The sequence below is a fragment of the Sparus aurata genome, chromosome 6, assembly GCF_900880675.1.
Source record: "Sparus aurata chromosome 6, fSpaAur1.1, whole genome shotgun sequence".
NCBI classification, from domain to species: Eukaryota; Metazoa; Chordata; class Actinopteri; order Spariformes; family Sparidae; genus Sparus; species Sparus aurata.
In genome coordinates this window covers 25,346,095-25,363,134 of record NC_044192.1, presented here as the reverse complement: position 1 = coordinate 25,363,134, position 17,040 = coordinate 25,346,095, and the positions used below count along the sequence as shown (strand labels likewise).

The 17,040-nt window shown below is 45.1% G+C and overlaps 1 protein-coding gene across 1 annotated transcript; it reads right to left on the bottom strand.

The window, feature by feature from the left end:
• Window positions 1-9,222: 9,222 nt before the first annotated feature.
• LOC115583920 (keratin, type II cytoskeletal 8-like) lies at window positions 9,223-16,575 on the bottom strand. Its single transcript, XM_030421171.1, has 9 exons — window positions 16,029-16,575; window positions 14,316-14,524; window positions 13,215-13,275; window positions 12,973-13,068; window positions 12,654-12,818; window positions 12,401-12,526; window positions 12,000-12,220; window positions 11,856-11,896; window positions 9,223-10,155 (listed from the first exon to the last, which is right to left on the bottom strand). Exons 1-9 carry the CDS (start codon window positions 16,557-16,559, stop codon window positions 9,764-9,766), a joined length of 1,842 nt encoding a protein of 613 aa, XP_030277031.1. The 5' UTR covers window positions 16,560-16,575; the 3' UTR covers window positions 9,223-9,763.
• Between the last annotated feature and the right edge of the window lie 465 nt (window positions 16,576-17,040).

The following is a 17,040-nucleotide window of genomic DNA, read 5'->3' as shown; positions in this document are numbered from 1 at the left end:
TACTGTTGAAGCCGTTGCAAATCGAACAACCTCCTTGGTGCATGACGGACCTGCCTTTCTTATATACGCCGTTGATTACGGGAAGATGACAGAAGGGGTAGATGACATCTGTTCTGGAGGTATGGGTGCTGGTGGAGCTGCCGACAACAGGCGAGAGAAGGCTGAAGCTCTCGTTTGGTTTTTTTTGTGCGGCCCAGTGTGGGTAGCTGTGTATAAAGTGAAATTAGTGGTTGCCTGTTGAGGGGGAAGAACGGGTGCTGACGACCCCAGCCGACATGAGCTGCTGGGACTGATGGAGCTGGGAGATGGAAGCTCCCTGCATCCCGGCATAGGGTGCTGGCACCCGGTGCCAGGAGCCCCGGTTGAAGCGAGGTGCTGTGGTTGCTGGAATTAGGCGGCAGAGGGCACTGGCATCTTGGTGCCAGGAGACTTGGTTGAAGCGAGGTGCTGTTGTTGATAGAAACAGGAAGCAGAGGGCGCTGGCATCCCGGTGCCAGGAGCCCTGGTTGAAGCAATCTGCTGTGGTTGCTGGAAATAGGCGCCAGAGGGCGCTGGCATCTCGGTGCCAGGAGCCCCGGTTGAAGCGAGCAGCTGTGGTTGCTTGAAACGGGAAGCAGGGGGTGCTGACATCTCGGTGCTGGGAGCCCCGGTTGATCAAGCTGCTGTGGTTGCTTGAAACGGGAAGCAGGGGGGCGCTGGCATCTCGGTGCCAGGAGCCCCGGTTGAAGCGAGCTGCTGTGGTTGCTGGAAACAGGAAGCAGAGGGCTCTGGCATCTCGGTGCCAGGATCAGAATCAGAATCAGAATCCTTAAATGTCCCGCAGACGGGGGAATTTGTTTCTCGCAGCAGCAGAATATTACGAGAATAGAGCAATAGCAAAATAGATAATATAATAGACACTATAATTAAAAAGGGGAAGAAAATCGAATCGAATCAACGTATATACATATTTACATGATGTAGTGCAAGAATGGACAGTAATTTTTTAATATACAGACTGGAACGGTTGAAGCGAGCTGCTGTGGTTGCTGGAAACAGGAAGCAGACGGCGCTGGCATCTCGGTGCCAGGAGCCCCGGTTGAAGCGAGCTGCTGTGGTTGCTCGAAACAGGAGCAGAGGGCGCTGGCATCTCGGTGCCAGGGTCAAAATCTGAATCAGAATCCTTTAATGTCCCGCAGACGGGGAAATTTGTTGTCGCGGCAGAATATTACGAGAACAGCGCAATAGCAAAATAGACAATAGAATAGACACTATAATTAAAAAGGGGGAGAAAATAGCATCGAAGTACATATTTACATGATGTAGTGCAAGAATTGACAGTAATTTTTATATACAGACCGGAGCCCCGGTTGAAGCGAGCTGCTGTGGTTGCTGGAAACAGGAAGCAGAGGGCACTGGCGTCTCAGTGCCAGGGGCCCCAGTTGAAGCGAGCTGCTGTGGTTGCTGGACACAGGAAGCAGAGGGCGCTGGCATCTCGGTGCCAGGAGCCCTGGTTGAAGCGAGCTGCTGTGGTTGCTGGAAACAGGAAGCAGGGGGCGCTGGCATCTCGGTGCCAGGAGCCCCGGTTGAAGCGAGCTGCTGTGGTTGCTGGACACAGGAAGCAGAGGGCGCTGGCATCCCGGTGCCAAGAGCCTCCGCTGAAACAGGCTGCTGTGGTTGTTAGCAGTGGGCTGTAGGGGGCACTGGCATCCCTGTGCCAGGAGCCTCCGCAAAGTTTAGCTGCGGTGATGGCCGGAACTGGATGGCGGTGGGCACTGTGGCGTTTGCCCTTGAGGTTGTAGGTTGCTGTAGCTAATGATGATAATCCTGATAGAAGTTGGAGGGTCCTGGAATCTATCTGGGCGCTCCCTCTGGAGTGTAGTGATGCGAGAAGTGGTGGCGGAAACTCTGGAGTTGTTTGATCTGGCAGAGGATCTCTGTCTCTGCTTTTGCTGCTGTTCTGTGTTTTCTTTGGGCTTTGTCATTTGATTGTACTGTCCCTTTAACAAGAGCGTAGACGTCACTGCCTGTAGGGCTGTGCGTGATGACGTCGCCTGGAAGCGATCTGGTGTTAACGGAACGAACAGCCATGAGTTTATTTATTTATTTTTCGAAGATTGGCTGTTGTGGTGGCTAGAACTGGATGGCAGTGGGCACCATGACGTTGCCCTAGATGTTGTAGGTTGCTAGTGTCGATGATGAAAATCCTGATGGGGATTGGAGGGTCCTGAAATCCATCTGGGCACTCCCTTTGGAGTGGAGTGATGACGAGAGGTGGTAGCAGAAACTCTAGAGTCATTTGATCTGGCTGAGGATCTCTGTCCCCACTTTACTGTACTGTCCCTTTTAACAGGAGCGTCGACGTCGCGGTGTGTTGCGTGCGCGTGATGACGTCACCCGGAAGAGAGCTGGTGTTGACGGAAGAAGCACACATGCGTGTGGAGAAAGTTTGGCTTTATAGTCCATTCGGTTAAACAGAATTCATTTGTCGTTTAAAGTTTTCTGGGGAGCGGCTACTGTCCAAATCGGTGACTGTAGAAGATGAAAGCCGGTCGGGGGAACTCACCGGAGCGTGGAGACGTTGTGACCGGCGAGTTGTTCGGCCGGTGTTGGCGGAACGATGGCGGGAGGCTTCGCTTCTTGGAGGTGAAGGAGTCGGCGAACTGTGGCGAACTGCAGCGACGGTGACTTTCTGTTCCGGAAATTCCTCGTCCTCTCTTTGCTGCGGAAGGAGGTGGGCTGGGAGACACGGGAGAGTCGTCGGGCGAACTATGATAATCTTGGATGTTGAGGAGAGATGAACCAGGCGGGAGACGAACCATGGATGAGACGAAGTTGGTGCTCTTCGGACCCGCTCGCGTCCTAGCCGGCTGTTGGGCCACTGGAATCGGGTCCTCGGGTACGGAGGTGACGGGAGAGTAGTCGGCTTCAGATGAATGGTGATCCTCATCTCGTCTGAAAGATTGTCCGACGGGAATAGTGATACGAAGTCCATGATGAGGTGAGTAGAGCCTGATGTTGCTCGAACAAAAGTTTGGATGTGCTCGGGCGAGGCGATGTCGCGTGATCTCGTTTCTGGGTGCGAGAGCGCAGAATACGAGAGCGAAGCAGATGAGAGGGTCAGGTGGTTATTTATAGAAATGCGGAAGTTGGCGCTGTTGAGGTGTGGTCCTGCTCCTGAAACTTCGCCAATTAAGCTTCAAATATTCTCATTAGAGACAGTGCACAGGGCAGACAGCGCATGTCACAGCCTGTTCTCACTCCCAACGCCTCAAGTATGGCGTATCGGAGGCCCTACACTATGATGCTGTAGGTAATCTTCTATTGTAATTTCTGAAGGCGCCCCTCTAGACTAGTAGACAAAAGTCTGTGCTGGGAGGTTAATTGGAGGATCAGACATGGGACTTTCACCCAGTTGACTTGTTTTCTAACTTACATTAGTTGCATATTTTAAGTTACAAAAGTAATGTAACGTAGGTCACATGACTTCCATACTAATTTTAACGCAGTCATTTTGGTGCCTAAACCTAACCAGCTGTCCAAAACTCATAATATGTGACATTTTTCTAAGCAAGCTTTGTTTTAAGAAGTCCAGTCGATCATTTAATATTTAACCCAAACCCTATGGTGCACAACATGCCTGCAGGTTTTTCTGTCTGTCAATTAGTTTGTAGTAATTTGATTGTAGACAAATTATGCTAAGCCTGCAAGCAAACACAGTCAGACGGCTCAAGTTGCAATCACACGTGATACATCCTGAGCCAGTGCACCCTGACAGTGATGACAGTGTACATGCCAAACTCCCTCTCTACCTGTGCTGCTGCCTCATTGTGCGGCACACATATCCACAACCAGTCTTCCTGCTGCTGCTGCATCTTAAAGCCTTAACTAGCTCTCCATATGAACTAAAACATGAACATGAACTAAAAAAATGAAGGGCTTAAATCTGGATTTCACAGAGAGGCCCTCCGCTACACAGGGTCAAAGATTAAGTAACCCTGCAGGACCTGCCTTACTTGACACAATGCTTCATTGTTGCAAACACGTTGGCAAATTTGCAATTTAAGGCATCTGCTGTGGTATTAGATGTGTTTTTGTTAGGTGTTGATTTACTGGCCGTTGTTGTATTGGTCTTGTCATTAGTTGCATCTCTAATGACTGGCTCTAGTAGTTGGTTCTATTTATTGTTCCACTTTTTAACTGAGTTGCCAGGGAAGCTCATGAGACATCAATCCTGGAATGTGTTAGCTCACCTGCTCTGGGCTCCAGGAGTTTGGTACGTGTTTTGCACAATGCACTTTTGCAAAAGACAAAAAAGAAAATGGTAGAGGTAGAGGGAGAAGTATGACTCGAGGTACTATTGCCCCACTGACAAAAAAAAATTGGTGGTATGACAACAGGAGGTTGGAAGGATTTGTTTGTGTAATATATATATTTTGAAAAATGGAAGTTCAACCTTGTTACCCATTGATGGGTTAGAATGAAAGGATGAAAGGATGTATTTTTTAAATAATATCGTGCAATCGTATATTCTGTATTTATGGTCATTGATATTAAGGGTAATGTATTTGTATACGTTGTTTATATGGGGTTTATGGGTCACATAAAATATAAGTGAATTGTACATGAGGAAACCATAAACAACCTCAGACACCACCCTGATGAAGGCAAGCTGGACAAAAACAACCGTTGAATAAAGCAGAGTTGTGCAACGTGTTTTGGTCTTGACAGGTTAATAAACTGTTGAATGATGAAGACAACACAAAACAGGCACTGTAACCTTAAATCTTTGGCTGTCATTTAAAAAAATGGACTGAGATTTTATGCCGGTGTGTTTTTTAACCGGTAAATGTGCACAGTTGAGACAAGATCACACAATGTAGGTATTAAGAGGAGGCTCATACTGGGGATGGAGGGGGGGATCCATTTCTCAGCGACTGATCCTACCCATTGAAGTTATCCAATGCACCAATTCTGCCGTCAATTCTACTTTTAGGAAACGTATTCATTTTCTGATTTCTTTGATAATGTTTGAAAAGTGTTACAAAGATGGGGTCAAAACTGGGTCATCATATTTGTACATTTGCAATAAATGATTTATGTGTAAAGTCATGCATTCACACATTTGTCTTTCTTTCTTGCTTTTCAGACATTTTTTTAAGAGTTGTAAAACATGTTTTAAAAGGTACCAAACAAGAAATTTGTCCTCCAGCCTGACCAATAAAGTCTGACTTCCTCAGAAGTCAATTAAACCAAGCTTTGTCTTGACCACAAGAATGGGCGCACCTCAACCAGGCATCCAGAGCGTTACACTCTTCCTTTTCTACAAATCTTCCGTCTGTCAGTAGTCCCCGCCTAGTGTCTGCAGAGGAATCCAGACCTGTTTCTCAAGCTCAGAGAACAGAATTTCTCTCTCTCTCTCTCTCTCTGTCTCTCTCATTTACATTTCAATACGCAAGTCAGTCTCGCTATTTTTTATATCAAGACCTGTATGGACAAATCCTGGAGGAGGCAAATAGAGGTGATTAGTACATTGCCATTGGTGTAGGTTTAGTTTAAAGAGACGATTAAATCTGACAGTTTACATGACTAAATCATAAATCCCTGGAAATAAATCAAACTCTAATCGTTTTTTGACGCGCAAGCTGTCAAGCTTTTATTGGCATTTGACACTGGATAACAAATTTCCCATGCCAAAGTTTGTGGTGGGCATTTTTACACATCGTGGAAAGTTGGTTTTTGCTGAGCTAATGGACTGACTCAGGTGCTCAGGACTCAACTGTTCGTTCATTCACTTTGTGCGGTGTTGGCTGGCACCTGCGCAGTACCACAGAACAACACAAGGTGTTATGTGCGACCAAAAGCGCTGTCAAAATAATGTGCCCAAAGTGACGATATATGAAGAACAAAGGCCTACAGATACAGATCTTTTCATAAGTGCAGTGTTGTAACATTTTCCTGCAGGTGGCCGAGAGAAAAGCATACACTTGATTTTCTTTCTCACCGAGGTGTGAACATGTGTACCCTGGATTCTAGCAGCTGACAGAGGCATATTGTACAGATTATATAACATGACGGTACAACTGGTACCTGTGACTACACGCCATGCTTACCAGGCTAGATTGGGGATTAAGAAGGGGGAGTGGAGTGCACATCAGCCAATCAATCAAAGTAATGCAGACAAGTTTCAGCTTTTGCGTTTCACTCTTGACACCGCGGCCTTGCCCCATACCTCATACTTACATATCCATGAAATCTATTGTAAGTTGTTCAAGCGTTCATTTGCTAGGACTTATTTCTGTACTTGACACAATAGTTTTATTCACAGGTGAAGTTTTGCAAAAAGTGAAATAGGGAACATGAGAGCACGGTCAGCCCAGCATGTTACAACAAGAGCAGCGCACTTCATTTCGGCAGAGAGGAGGAGGCTACGTGATCCTGGTTCACTGTGCCTCCTAGGGGCAGATTCTCAGCTGATGAATGGATGTTGCAATGTTTTTCATGAATGAGTGTATTAATTCATTATGATTCATGATATTCGGCAGGTGGTTTTCATCTGCAGGCCCGTTTCCACAACAGGCCTGAGAGCAGAACCTACAGTTTCAGTGTGTCTGTACTGTGAGTGAGGGGCTGTCTGAACAGGCTCCTCTGCAGGGCAAACGATCGGGTCGGCTCCAAAAAGACACTTGAGCATAATTGTTCATGCTGCAATCAGTTTAAGTGGTTGCGTAAGTAAAAGTTAAAAAAAAGGGTGCATGAGTAAATTTGGTATATTTGAACAGGGAAAGGTATATTACTGCAGTGCGCACACCTCAAGCAACACAATGCATATATTTACTTTGAACAACTGTACTTGTAGCATTTTAAAGGGTAAATTGTAAGAACTTTAATTGAAATTATTCAGAAATGAACTAAAATTAACAAAAGAATGTGAACAAATAGCAGTTTTGACATTATGACATCTATGCATTGTGATGCAGAAGGATTTAATGAAGTTAGCATGCTAACCAGCTAGCCCCGGCTTTTCCCGGTCCAAAGCTCCTGTGCAACGATGGTAAACATTGACATTCCCCATGGTCAGTGGCGGTTCTAGACCAGTTTTAATAGGGGGGCCACGTTGGGGCCAGCTTTTTTGTTAGGGGGCACATACAACCCAGAAAAAAAGATAAATCCCTCATTCAGACTAAACAGTGTTTAAAATTTCAGCAATTTTGATTGGGTAGTAAAGTGCTGAGTCACTTTATTTCTGCCTTTCTCTTCAAAATAAAATCATTGCAAGAAATCTGTCATTGTATTATTGATGCAGACTCCCTGACAGGGGGGCCACAGGGGGGTCCAGACTCGGAGTTACGGGGACAATGGCTCCTGTTGCCCCCCCCCCAGAACCGCCCCTGCCAATCATGCCCAAGGTACTAGCTAATTAGCTGGGTCAGCTACAGTTAGCAGCAGTTAGCAGTTACTCTGGTGATATGCTGCCACTCATATTTTTTTTTGTTAGAAATTTGACAGCTTGCCAGTTTTTTTACATATTGCGTTGATTTTAATGCGAGAACAAATACTTCCATTTAGTCCTCTTCGGTGTGGTGGTCTACTACCCATTGAAGTTAATGATAGCTTTGGATATATGCTCACTGGCCACATTATAAGGAGCATCTGTGCAATCTAATGCACCAACTCTGTCGTCAATTCTACTTTTAGGAAACTTATTACTTTTCTGATTTCGTCGATAATGTCTGAAAAGTGTTACAAAGACGGGGTGACAAACTGGGTCATCATATTTGTACATTTGCATCAGATAATGTGTGTGTAAAATCATGCATTCACACATTTGTCTTTCTTTCTTGCTTTTTAAGAGTAAAACATGTTTTATAAGGTAACAAAGAAGAAAACTGTCCTCCAGCCTAACCCAAGACTCACTTCCTCAGAAGTCACTAAAACCAAGCTTTGTCTTGACAACGAGAATGGGCGCACCTCAGGCAGGCATCCAGAACGTTGCGCTCTTCCTTTCTACAAATCTTCCTTCTGTCAGTTTTTATATGTTGCACCTTTAAGGTCCTGTTCTTCACTTGAGCATATCGACATTGAGCATGTCAAGTATTGCTGCAGTTAGCCTATGCCACTTGAAAAATATAAGCTGATGAAATATGATGCTTGGAAACAGCCCTTTCAGCATTAAAGTACAGCCGACACATACTGGATGATTATTTCTACTTGTTCAAAAGAGTTTTTCCCAAAACGATCAGCTATCACCATCATTTCATGTCACACGTTTTGTGTGTACAGATTATTCGTGCCTTCCGTGATATAATTTGTCATGCAGTAGACAGAACGAGCCCTCAAACCTGATAACGCCCAAAGCAGAGACAGTGCTGTTAAGACTTTTGGACGAGGGGTGGGCTTGTGGGCTTTTTGCAGCTGTCTGTCTTCAACATTCATGTGAAGTTGAACAGCCTTGGGCACAGCACCGCCCCCACCCGTAATTCATGCTCCAACCTGTCCCCCTGCAGCTCAAAAGGCCTATTAAGTAACTTTGTCCTAAAAGAGAAAAATGCCCTTTATTCTATAGTTAAACCACATATGTCACTTCGGTATACGTACAGACTCACACTTATTAGCTTTTTGCGTGATGTGTTGTTGTCTGTGGCTAACCATTGACTGCGCATCGGATTAGTTCGTTTCGTACGTGTGTGGTGTGAACTTTAAATTAATACCTGTTTGACAATTAGTGATGGAGGGTGTGGGCAACATGACATTTGGTGACATTTTGTAGGAATGCATGACCTTAAATTAATTTTGTTGAAGATATCCGGAGCAAAGCAGGATGGGACATGCCAGCTGTTATAATGAAATGTCATCATATCTGTCATTTTTGTTTTCTTGTTGAACTCTGTCCAATCTCGTTGGTGTGTGTGTGTGTGTGTGTGTGTGTGTGTGTGTGTGTGTGTGTGTGTGTCGCTCCTTCAGGCTGATTTCATCTTCCCAACACAAGGTCCTACCTCTGAGAAACGTTGGTTTTTAAGTCGCATTCCTAACTTGTCAAAAACTGACACTTCCCGGGGGGGCTTATGTCAAATACAATATTTGACAAGTTGAGAATGAGACTCAAAAACTTCTCTTAGAAATAAGACCTTTAAATGTTTCTTTGCTTGAAGCATGTGTGCATTTTGTTAAATGAAACATGCAAAGACACTCTTATACTGAAGATTGTAATCCAATAACACACGACAGATCATCACAGAAAAACACTTTTTAAAGATTTATTGTTGAGCAAACAAGACTCCAGGCATCGCCAACAGTAGCAAACCAAGAAAAAGGTTGTACAAAGTAGAAGTCATGAAGACATTTTTAACCGGTTTTCTTATTTAACCGTTAAGGTACAGCAGGAGTTCATCATGACGATGGCTAATTGTTTTCAAACTGCTCCAATCAGCAGTCAGATCTTCCAATTGAGAATTTCAGGCTGATGAGACAGCAGTGCTCTGAGGTGGTCATGCTAAGAGATGGAGCGGCAGAGGAAAACTGATACAACAGCGCCACCTGCTGGCTAAACAAGTGTGGTGCAGCAGTGATCACTGACCCACATGCAGTGACTTAGACTACAGTTGACAGTAAAGAACAGTGAAGGTAGTTTCAGAAAGGTGAACAAAGACTCATCTATAAGCATCACTTCATTACTTATGTCTGAATTAAAGCTCTGACAGTAGAAATACACCTTTTAACAGGTGAAGGCACCTCGTGAGTGAATCAGTAAAGAATTGGAGAATAAAGTGTCGGGGAGAAAGCATCACTCCTCAGCCTCAGCCATGGCTGCGGCCTCCACTTGCTCCTGCTCCTTCTCCTCCACAGCGGCCGGCTCCTCCATGGCTGCCTGCTCCTCCTCCTTCACTTCCTCCTGCTTCTCCTCTACCTTCTCCTCTACCTTCTCCTCTACCTGCTCCTCTACCTTCTCCACCTCCTTCTCCACCTCCTTCTCCTCCTCCTTCTCCTCGGTCTTGATCACCACAGTTTCTGTCTTGGTGACCGTGGTGCTCTTGACTGTTGCTACCTCGGGAGCAGCGACAGAGCCGAAGCTGACGCCGCCGCCGCTGCTGCTGCTGGCCTTGACTCCACCGAAGGAGCAGCTGACGTAGGAAGGGGTGCGGGAGCTCTCCAGGCCGTAGGCATTGTAGTTCATGGCTGCATATGCAGAAGTAAGAAGCAATAATTAACATGGTTTATAACTGATGTGGGAATCACATTAGATCTGGAAAAACTTTGGAGAACTTTTGTCCTCTTTGAGATGTCAGACCATGCTGGAAAAAGATGCTGATGTGGGCCAGAAAATTTGCAAATTTTCACTTTCCTCTGTAGGAGTTGATTTTGTTCAGAACTCTTCACAAAGTCAGCACAGCAGCAGTGAATGTGGACAAAACTGTGCAACACTTTCACTGCTTTTACAGAAAAACAACCACATTTTTCACTTTTCATGAACTACTACTTTTCACTCAAACTCAACCACTACCAAGGCACTATGTTTTTACAAAAGATGACTGCAATATGCTGCGTTCTCCTACAACCACATTGTATGACCTCAGTGAAAGAGGAAAGTGCCAGGTGAGGAAAAAAGTGAGGCAGAATCCAAAAGCATTTTGTCAGTGTACGCAGCGACGTGTTTACAGCACATCTCAGGACGGTGTCACTTTTCCTTCCACCTTACTCTCCATTCCTCAACCCTACAGGAGAAATTCTTATCCTCACGGACGTGGGAGGTTTGCACCCCCCAGCCACGTGATCACATGACCCATTTGGACCCATTTTTCGACATATCTGCCAGTGAGTGCCAGGAATAGATCAGACAAAAGACATACGTTGTGCACAGGAACCTCACAGAACTGTTGTGTTTCTAAATCCGTCGCTCTCCTATTCAGGTGTGTTTGGTGAATACATCTTGTGAACATATACTGATGTGAACGTGTAATTTGGTTATTTGGCTATTGAAGCATTTCTGATCAAGCTTTTCTGATGTATACTGTAAGGTATCAGCATCCATGCAACAAGTAAGTTCACGATAAATAAATAAAAGAATAAATGGAAGATATTTTTACAAAGAACCAAGTGACACTGACTTTAACGCTACCTGTTAGTGATTTTTATGTGCATTATATATTGATTGACAAAGTGTTGCTGCTGGCAGACAAATGTTCTGATAGCGTTTGGGTACGAGAGTCGAAGTAATGCTTCGGTTGCTTTCGTGCAGGAGATTGCCGAGCTGAATGTTGCTGAAGAGAGCTGTGAGGAGACAAAACCCCTGCAGAGAAATGTGGCACAGCAACTGTAAAAGAAACTGTGACACAGTTCCCTTTGCTTCTCACCCTCCTGATACATAGAAAATATGCTCTGCAGAGGATCTAACAGTGGAGCAGACACTGAGGGCAGATTTAACCTGACAATCTTCTGCTCACAGTATCCTCGATCTTGTCCCCAGTGAAGATCACACAGGTCCTGCTGGGTTAGCAATATATATGACTCTTTGATCAGTAAGAAGTCACATGTACAGGAATGCACCAGACTGGTCGGGATGAGAGATCAGGAATCCTGGAGTGATTGTAAGGGAAATCTTTAAAGGGACAACCTGCGACATGTGATGTTTAACCAGACTTCTTCCTCCGGGGAAGACAGATCTTATTCTATCAGTGTGACAGTGGAAAACCACATGGACCATCTTAACAAAGTTGTGTGACGAGAGAGAATGTGAGCTACAGTAGGTGTGCTGTGGGTGAGCTGATGTTAATGGCTGGCACTTCATATTGCCTAGATTTTTCATGGGTTTATACTGTATGGTAAAAATGACTGTGAAATACTCTAAATGTTTGCACTGAGGTTGAACATGAACTCACAAGTCTGCTTGGAAATGGTGGTCTTGATTCCAGTTGCGAGCCTGTCGAGGAAAACAGGAAAAGACAGAAGCAAGCATGAGATACATGGAAAAATACTCCGTCTGTCATCCCTTCCACAGGCTAGCTCTCTCTGTCACATCTTACCTGTCCTCCTCTCCCTCCAGCAGTTTCCTGTATGTGGCGATCTCAATGTCCAGAGCCAGCTTCACGTTCATCAGCTCCTGGTACTGGCGGACCTGCAGGGCCATGTCCTGCTTGGCTCTCTGGAGGGCTGCCTCCAGGTCTCTGATGCGGAGCTTGGCGTCCTTCACCGCAATCTCACCGCGCTCCTCGGCCTCTGCGATTTGGGCTTCCAAACTGTTTCGCTGAGGGCAGAAAAGAAGAGAAGGAGAAAACCTGTGTGAGGTGAAGTGCAAAAATGCAATCTTTCTGGCCTTGTGGAGAGCCAGAAGGGCCGGGCAGAAGGAAGTGATCAAGTCAAACAAATGATGAAGGAATGTGTCAAATGTGTTTAATTATACAAAACTGCAATCTGTAAATCTCACCTGTGCTTTAACCATGTCAATTTCAGACTGCAGCCTGTTTATCAAGCGAGTCATTTCAGCAATCTCAGCCTTGGATGACTTCAGGTCATCACCGTATCTGCCTACTGACTGCTGCATCTCTGCATACTGTTATAGACAGGGACAAGGTCAAGTTGACAAATCGAAATGCAATATGATAATCCAGGTATGTTTTAACTGTCTGGTGTCAAACCAGGTTTTAATCTAAGAAAACACGATATAAGAGCGGTTTGACCTTTGTCTGGTACCATGTCTCGGCCTCGGCTCTGCTACGGTTGGCGATGTCTTCATACTGGGCGCGCACTTCAGCCACGATGGCGTCCATGTCAAGGTTGCGGCTGTTGTCCATCTCCACCACGACACATGTGTCCTTTATCTGGCTCTGCAGCTCTTGGATTTCCTGCAATACATGAACACAAGCAAGGAGGAAATACTAAATATTACTATATGAATATAATATGACATGTGGCTAAAGCAATTAATAATTTCTATGCCAAAAGTAGTATAAACGTATAAACGTATAAAAGTATAAACGAATAAGAAAAGGTTATTACCGCGTCATAGATCTGCCTCATGAAGTCAATCTCATCAGAGAGCGCATCCAGTTTGGCCTCCAGCTCCACTTTGATCATGTAGGCTGCATCAGTGTCCTGCACAGGAAAAGACAAAGTTGAGAATATCCATTGTTGCGTGTGGCCTCGACCTTGAGGTACAAGGGGCCATTGTGTGGGTTCAGTCTGCTCGAAGGCTATTTATGGTTTCAAGATCAAGAATATGTTAGAAAGCCTGAACAGACCTTCTTAATGAGGACAAAGTTGTTCTCAAAGTCGTTGCGCTTGTTGATCTCATCCTCATACCTGGAAAAAATAAAAGAATTTGAAGATGTACACATGCCCGATAAGTCAAGATGAGTAACACTTTTTTTTTATCTGATCAATATGTAGGACGTATATATTCAAAAAAGTTTTATTCAAAATGGCATCTATAAAACCCTGCAATAATATGTTTTGTCACCTGGGGGCAGGAGATCAAGCTGTAAAACCAACACAGGTATACAGTATTTAATGACTGTAATATGATGAGCATGTTAGTTGCCTTTGAACATATCCAGGAGATAATGGAGCAACATTAGCATTCATTATGAGTCATGTCTCTGGCTATGTAGCAAGTCCAACTCCTTTTCCCTCCGCTCTGGTACCACATTATGAAAATATCGGCCTCTTTAGCTGATAAATGCTCCGCTTTGTTCACCAGTTAACTTTTGTTTTGCTGCCTTAAAGACAGTCTAGAAACAAGACGGGAGGTTTAAGAGTCATTTCCTGTATCTGTGCCACGTGGTTTTGCCGCTGCCACGCCCCTTTAGGAGACAGATCTTGATGATGTCCACTCCGATAGGAAAAGTGACAGTGAGGACAGTTACAACTACTACACGTTCTTTTGCAGGTCAAAGCATAAAAAAAACACAGCTCTTGTATTGATTTGACATGTGCAAGCAATTGTCTACAGGATTGCGTTGGTGTGAAAAAGAACTGAAATATGCTAAAATTCTCTGTAGTGCTCAAAGGAACTGCAGTCTCTAGGTCTGTAAACACGAGGGACACTTTTTTTTTTCATTGTTAATATAAAGATTTGATAAGTGCAGCTTTTAAAGAAAAATTGTAAAGTTTGAAACTGTATTAGCTGATTGCTGAAAATGTCTTTCTTCTGCGATTGAAAACCATACTGATGAGAGCTGCAGGAGCGAACCAAAACTGTACAGTTGAGCTGAAAGACTACAAAACGGTCTGTAGAGCCGAGGAGAACTGCAGAGTCTGGGAATGAACCTCTTCGATCAGTTGTTAATAAAAGAAATGTATTCTTCTCGGAGCTCAAGGTTGAAATCCGCCACTCCACTTACTTGTTCTTGAAGTCCTCGACCATGCCCGTCATTTGCTGCAGGTCGGACTCAAGTTTGAGTTTTTCGTGACCCAAGTTGTCCAGCTGCCTGCGCAAGTTGTTAATGTAGGCTTCAAACATGACATCGATGTTGGAGCGGGTCGTGGTCTGCTCCTGGAGGAGTTTCCACTTGGTCTCGAGCATTTTGTTCTGCTGTTCCAAGAAGCGTACCTGCAGACGGAAAAAGGGAGAAAAAAAAAATCATGGGTAGTTAAGAAAAAGGTGTTTGTATGCTTTATACCTGTTGATCAGACAGAAATAGCTGAGTGGATTGATAGAGATGGTTGAGTTCGAGACTTAATGTAAGAATAAATTTGGATGGTGAAAAAAAAAATGGTGTTCAATGAGACGAGAGAAAGAATTCATGTCAACCGAATGTGGGAGTGACTCAGAGAACATGAACAGCTTCACTTTGTTTGCAGTTGGACAAAGAGAAGTGTGGAGATCGACTGAAAAAAAATATGACTAATTGAACTTCTTCCACCTCCAACTCACCCTAAATCTCACATTAATTACTCCTCACTCCATTCTGACCCATAATGCCTCGTTTGGACACAAAGAGGCACTGTCTTCCCGACCGTGACACATGTGCCCCCTTTAAAACTTTTCTATTCAGCGTGCTGACCCTGGGTGGGGTCCCGCTACCACTCTGCAAACATGAGGAGAGACACATAGCTCTCCGTGTGTGTGCCATATCACGATGGTATGCAGAGGAGGAGGCGAGAGCTTTGTTTTGCAACGTTTTGGTAGCGGCGAGTGTGATTGATTTACATTTCTGCGGGGTGCCTCCTTGAACAGTTACAATGGACTGAAGAATCTGATCAATATGAGGTGGAGAGGAGGGCACGCTTCTGTCTGATAAGATTGTTGCATGAGACATTTCAGTGACCTGTTTGATAGTGAGTGTGCTACGATGATTTATGTCTGGAAAATGGCTTCACTCGATTGCCTCGTAAACTGGATTTGCTCCGTCCACTGATAGCTCGAGGGAGACAACCTCTACTAGAGTGATCTACTCTCTACTCTGCATTACACAAGCTTGTCTAATGCAAACCTTTCCTCCAGCCACGCCCACCACTCTTTTTCTCCTGTGAGTGGTTGTGCAGGCTGTGAGCATTCAGGCAAGAAAATCTGAAAATAGAAGAACACATTTTGCAGAACAAAAGCACAAGAAGAAACCTGTCATTCTGTCTACTTTCATAACCGTTAAATCTCATTTTGCAGGATATTGCTCACGCTGGGGTGCACCCCTTTGAGCACAGCGGCTCTGCCCTGCTCTTCATCCCAGCCCTGTACAGTTTGTACTCTTTATCCAGGTTGATCAACTCGGTGATCTCGCCTGAGGGTGAACATGTGAAGAGCAGCGTACACTCTCCACAGAAACACAATGCATGGCTTTTAGCAGAATGCATATTGTTATGCGTACAGTTTTCACAGGACCACCCCCATTGTGAGTCAGACTTTGTTTTACCTTGAGCTATCTTGGCTTGCAGTACACTAATTTCCGCTGAAGCATTTTTTTCCACTCTGAGTGGAATTTAATGGTTTTGTCCTGACAGTCAGAACATCAGAGACAAAAAGCTGGAAAGCAGCATGCCTCATCTGCTCTCTGTTGTTACTCTGGCAATTTTTCAACATGCAGCTTTTATGTCTTTTATGTCTGTATTCGACTGACCTTGTCAATAAATGTAGCAAAGCGGTTGTTGAGGGTCTTGATCTGCTCCTTCTCCTGGGTCCGGATCCCATGGATGGTGGGGTCGATCTCCACGTTCACGGGGGCCAGCAGGCTCTTGTTCACAGTCACAGCGGTGATGGGGGCCATCACTTCGTTGGCCATGCCACCTCCCATACCTCCACCGAAGCCTACATACCCAAACTCTACTCCCCCTGCTCTTTGTCCAGACCCCCCAGCAGCGTACCCACCAACCACTTTGAACCCCCCACCGCCCACAGCAGCACCACTGCTGCCCACTCCTCCATAGGAGCTGCGGACAGCGTAGCTCTGCTTGCCACTACTCATACCATGGCCACCGTAGCCGGAGAAGGAACGGCTGCTGAAGCCCTGGGATGGACCCCTGGAGGAGGACGTAGTGGAGTATGTGGAGGTCTTCAAGGCTCTGACAGACATGGTCACAGAGGGTGTTGTGAGAGGAGAGACTCTGCAGAGGGAAGGAGAGTCAGGCAGACAGGACCCTCCCTGGCACATGGTGCTATTTATCAGAGCAGGGGTGGGACCCTGCTGAGGTGCGATTGGCTGCAATCCTCAGCAGGGGAGTTAAGGATGGGAGGGGGGGGGGGTGTCAGAGAAGAAAATCACATCGTGTTACACATTTACAATGCACAAAGTGTGCTGGAGGAAACACAAGAATTACATAATAGTCAGTGTGCCAGTTTCTATAAATCTAGTGCAGAAAAACTGAACGACATTTATGAAATGGCATTTTCCATACGTGAAACATTGCATTGCTTTAAACTACACAGACAACACTCACAGCCTGGTTTTTGCGTCCATAGCAATTATACTCTACATCAAACTAGAGTGTATATCATTGTTGTATCTTCAATACACGAACATGCACTCGCACACAAACACACACACGCAACACCAGAACATGAAGTCAAACCTCGGGTATAATGAACTGGCACGTAATTTTATCACCTCCTTTTCTACTTTACAACTCTTCTCA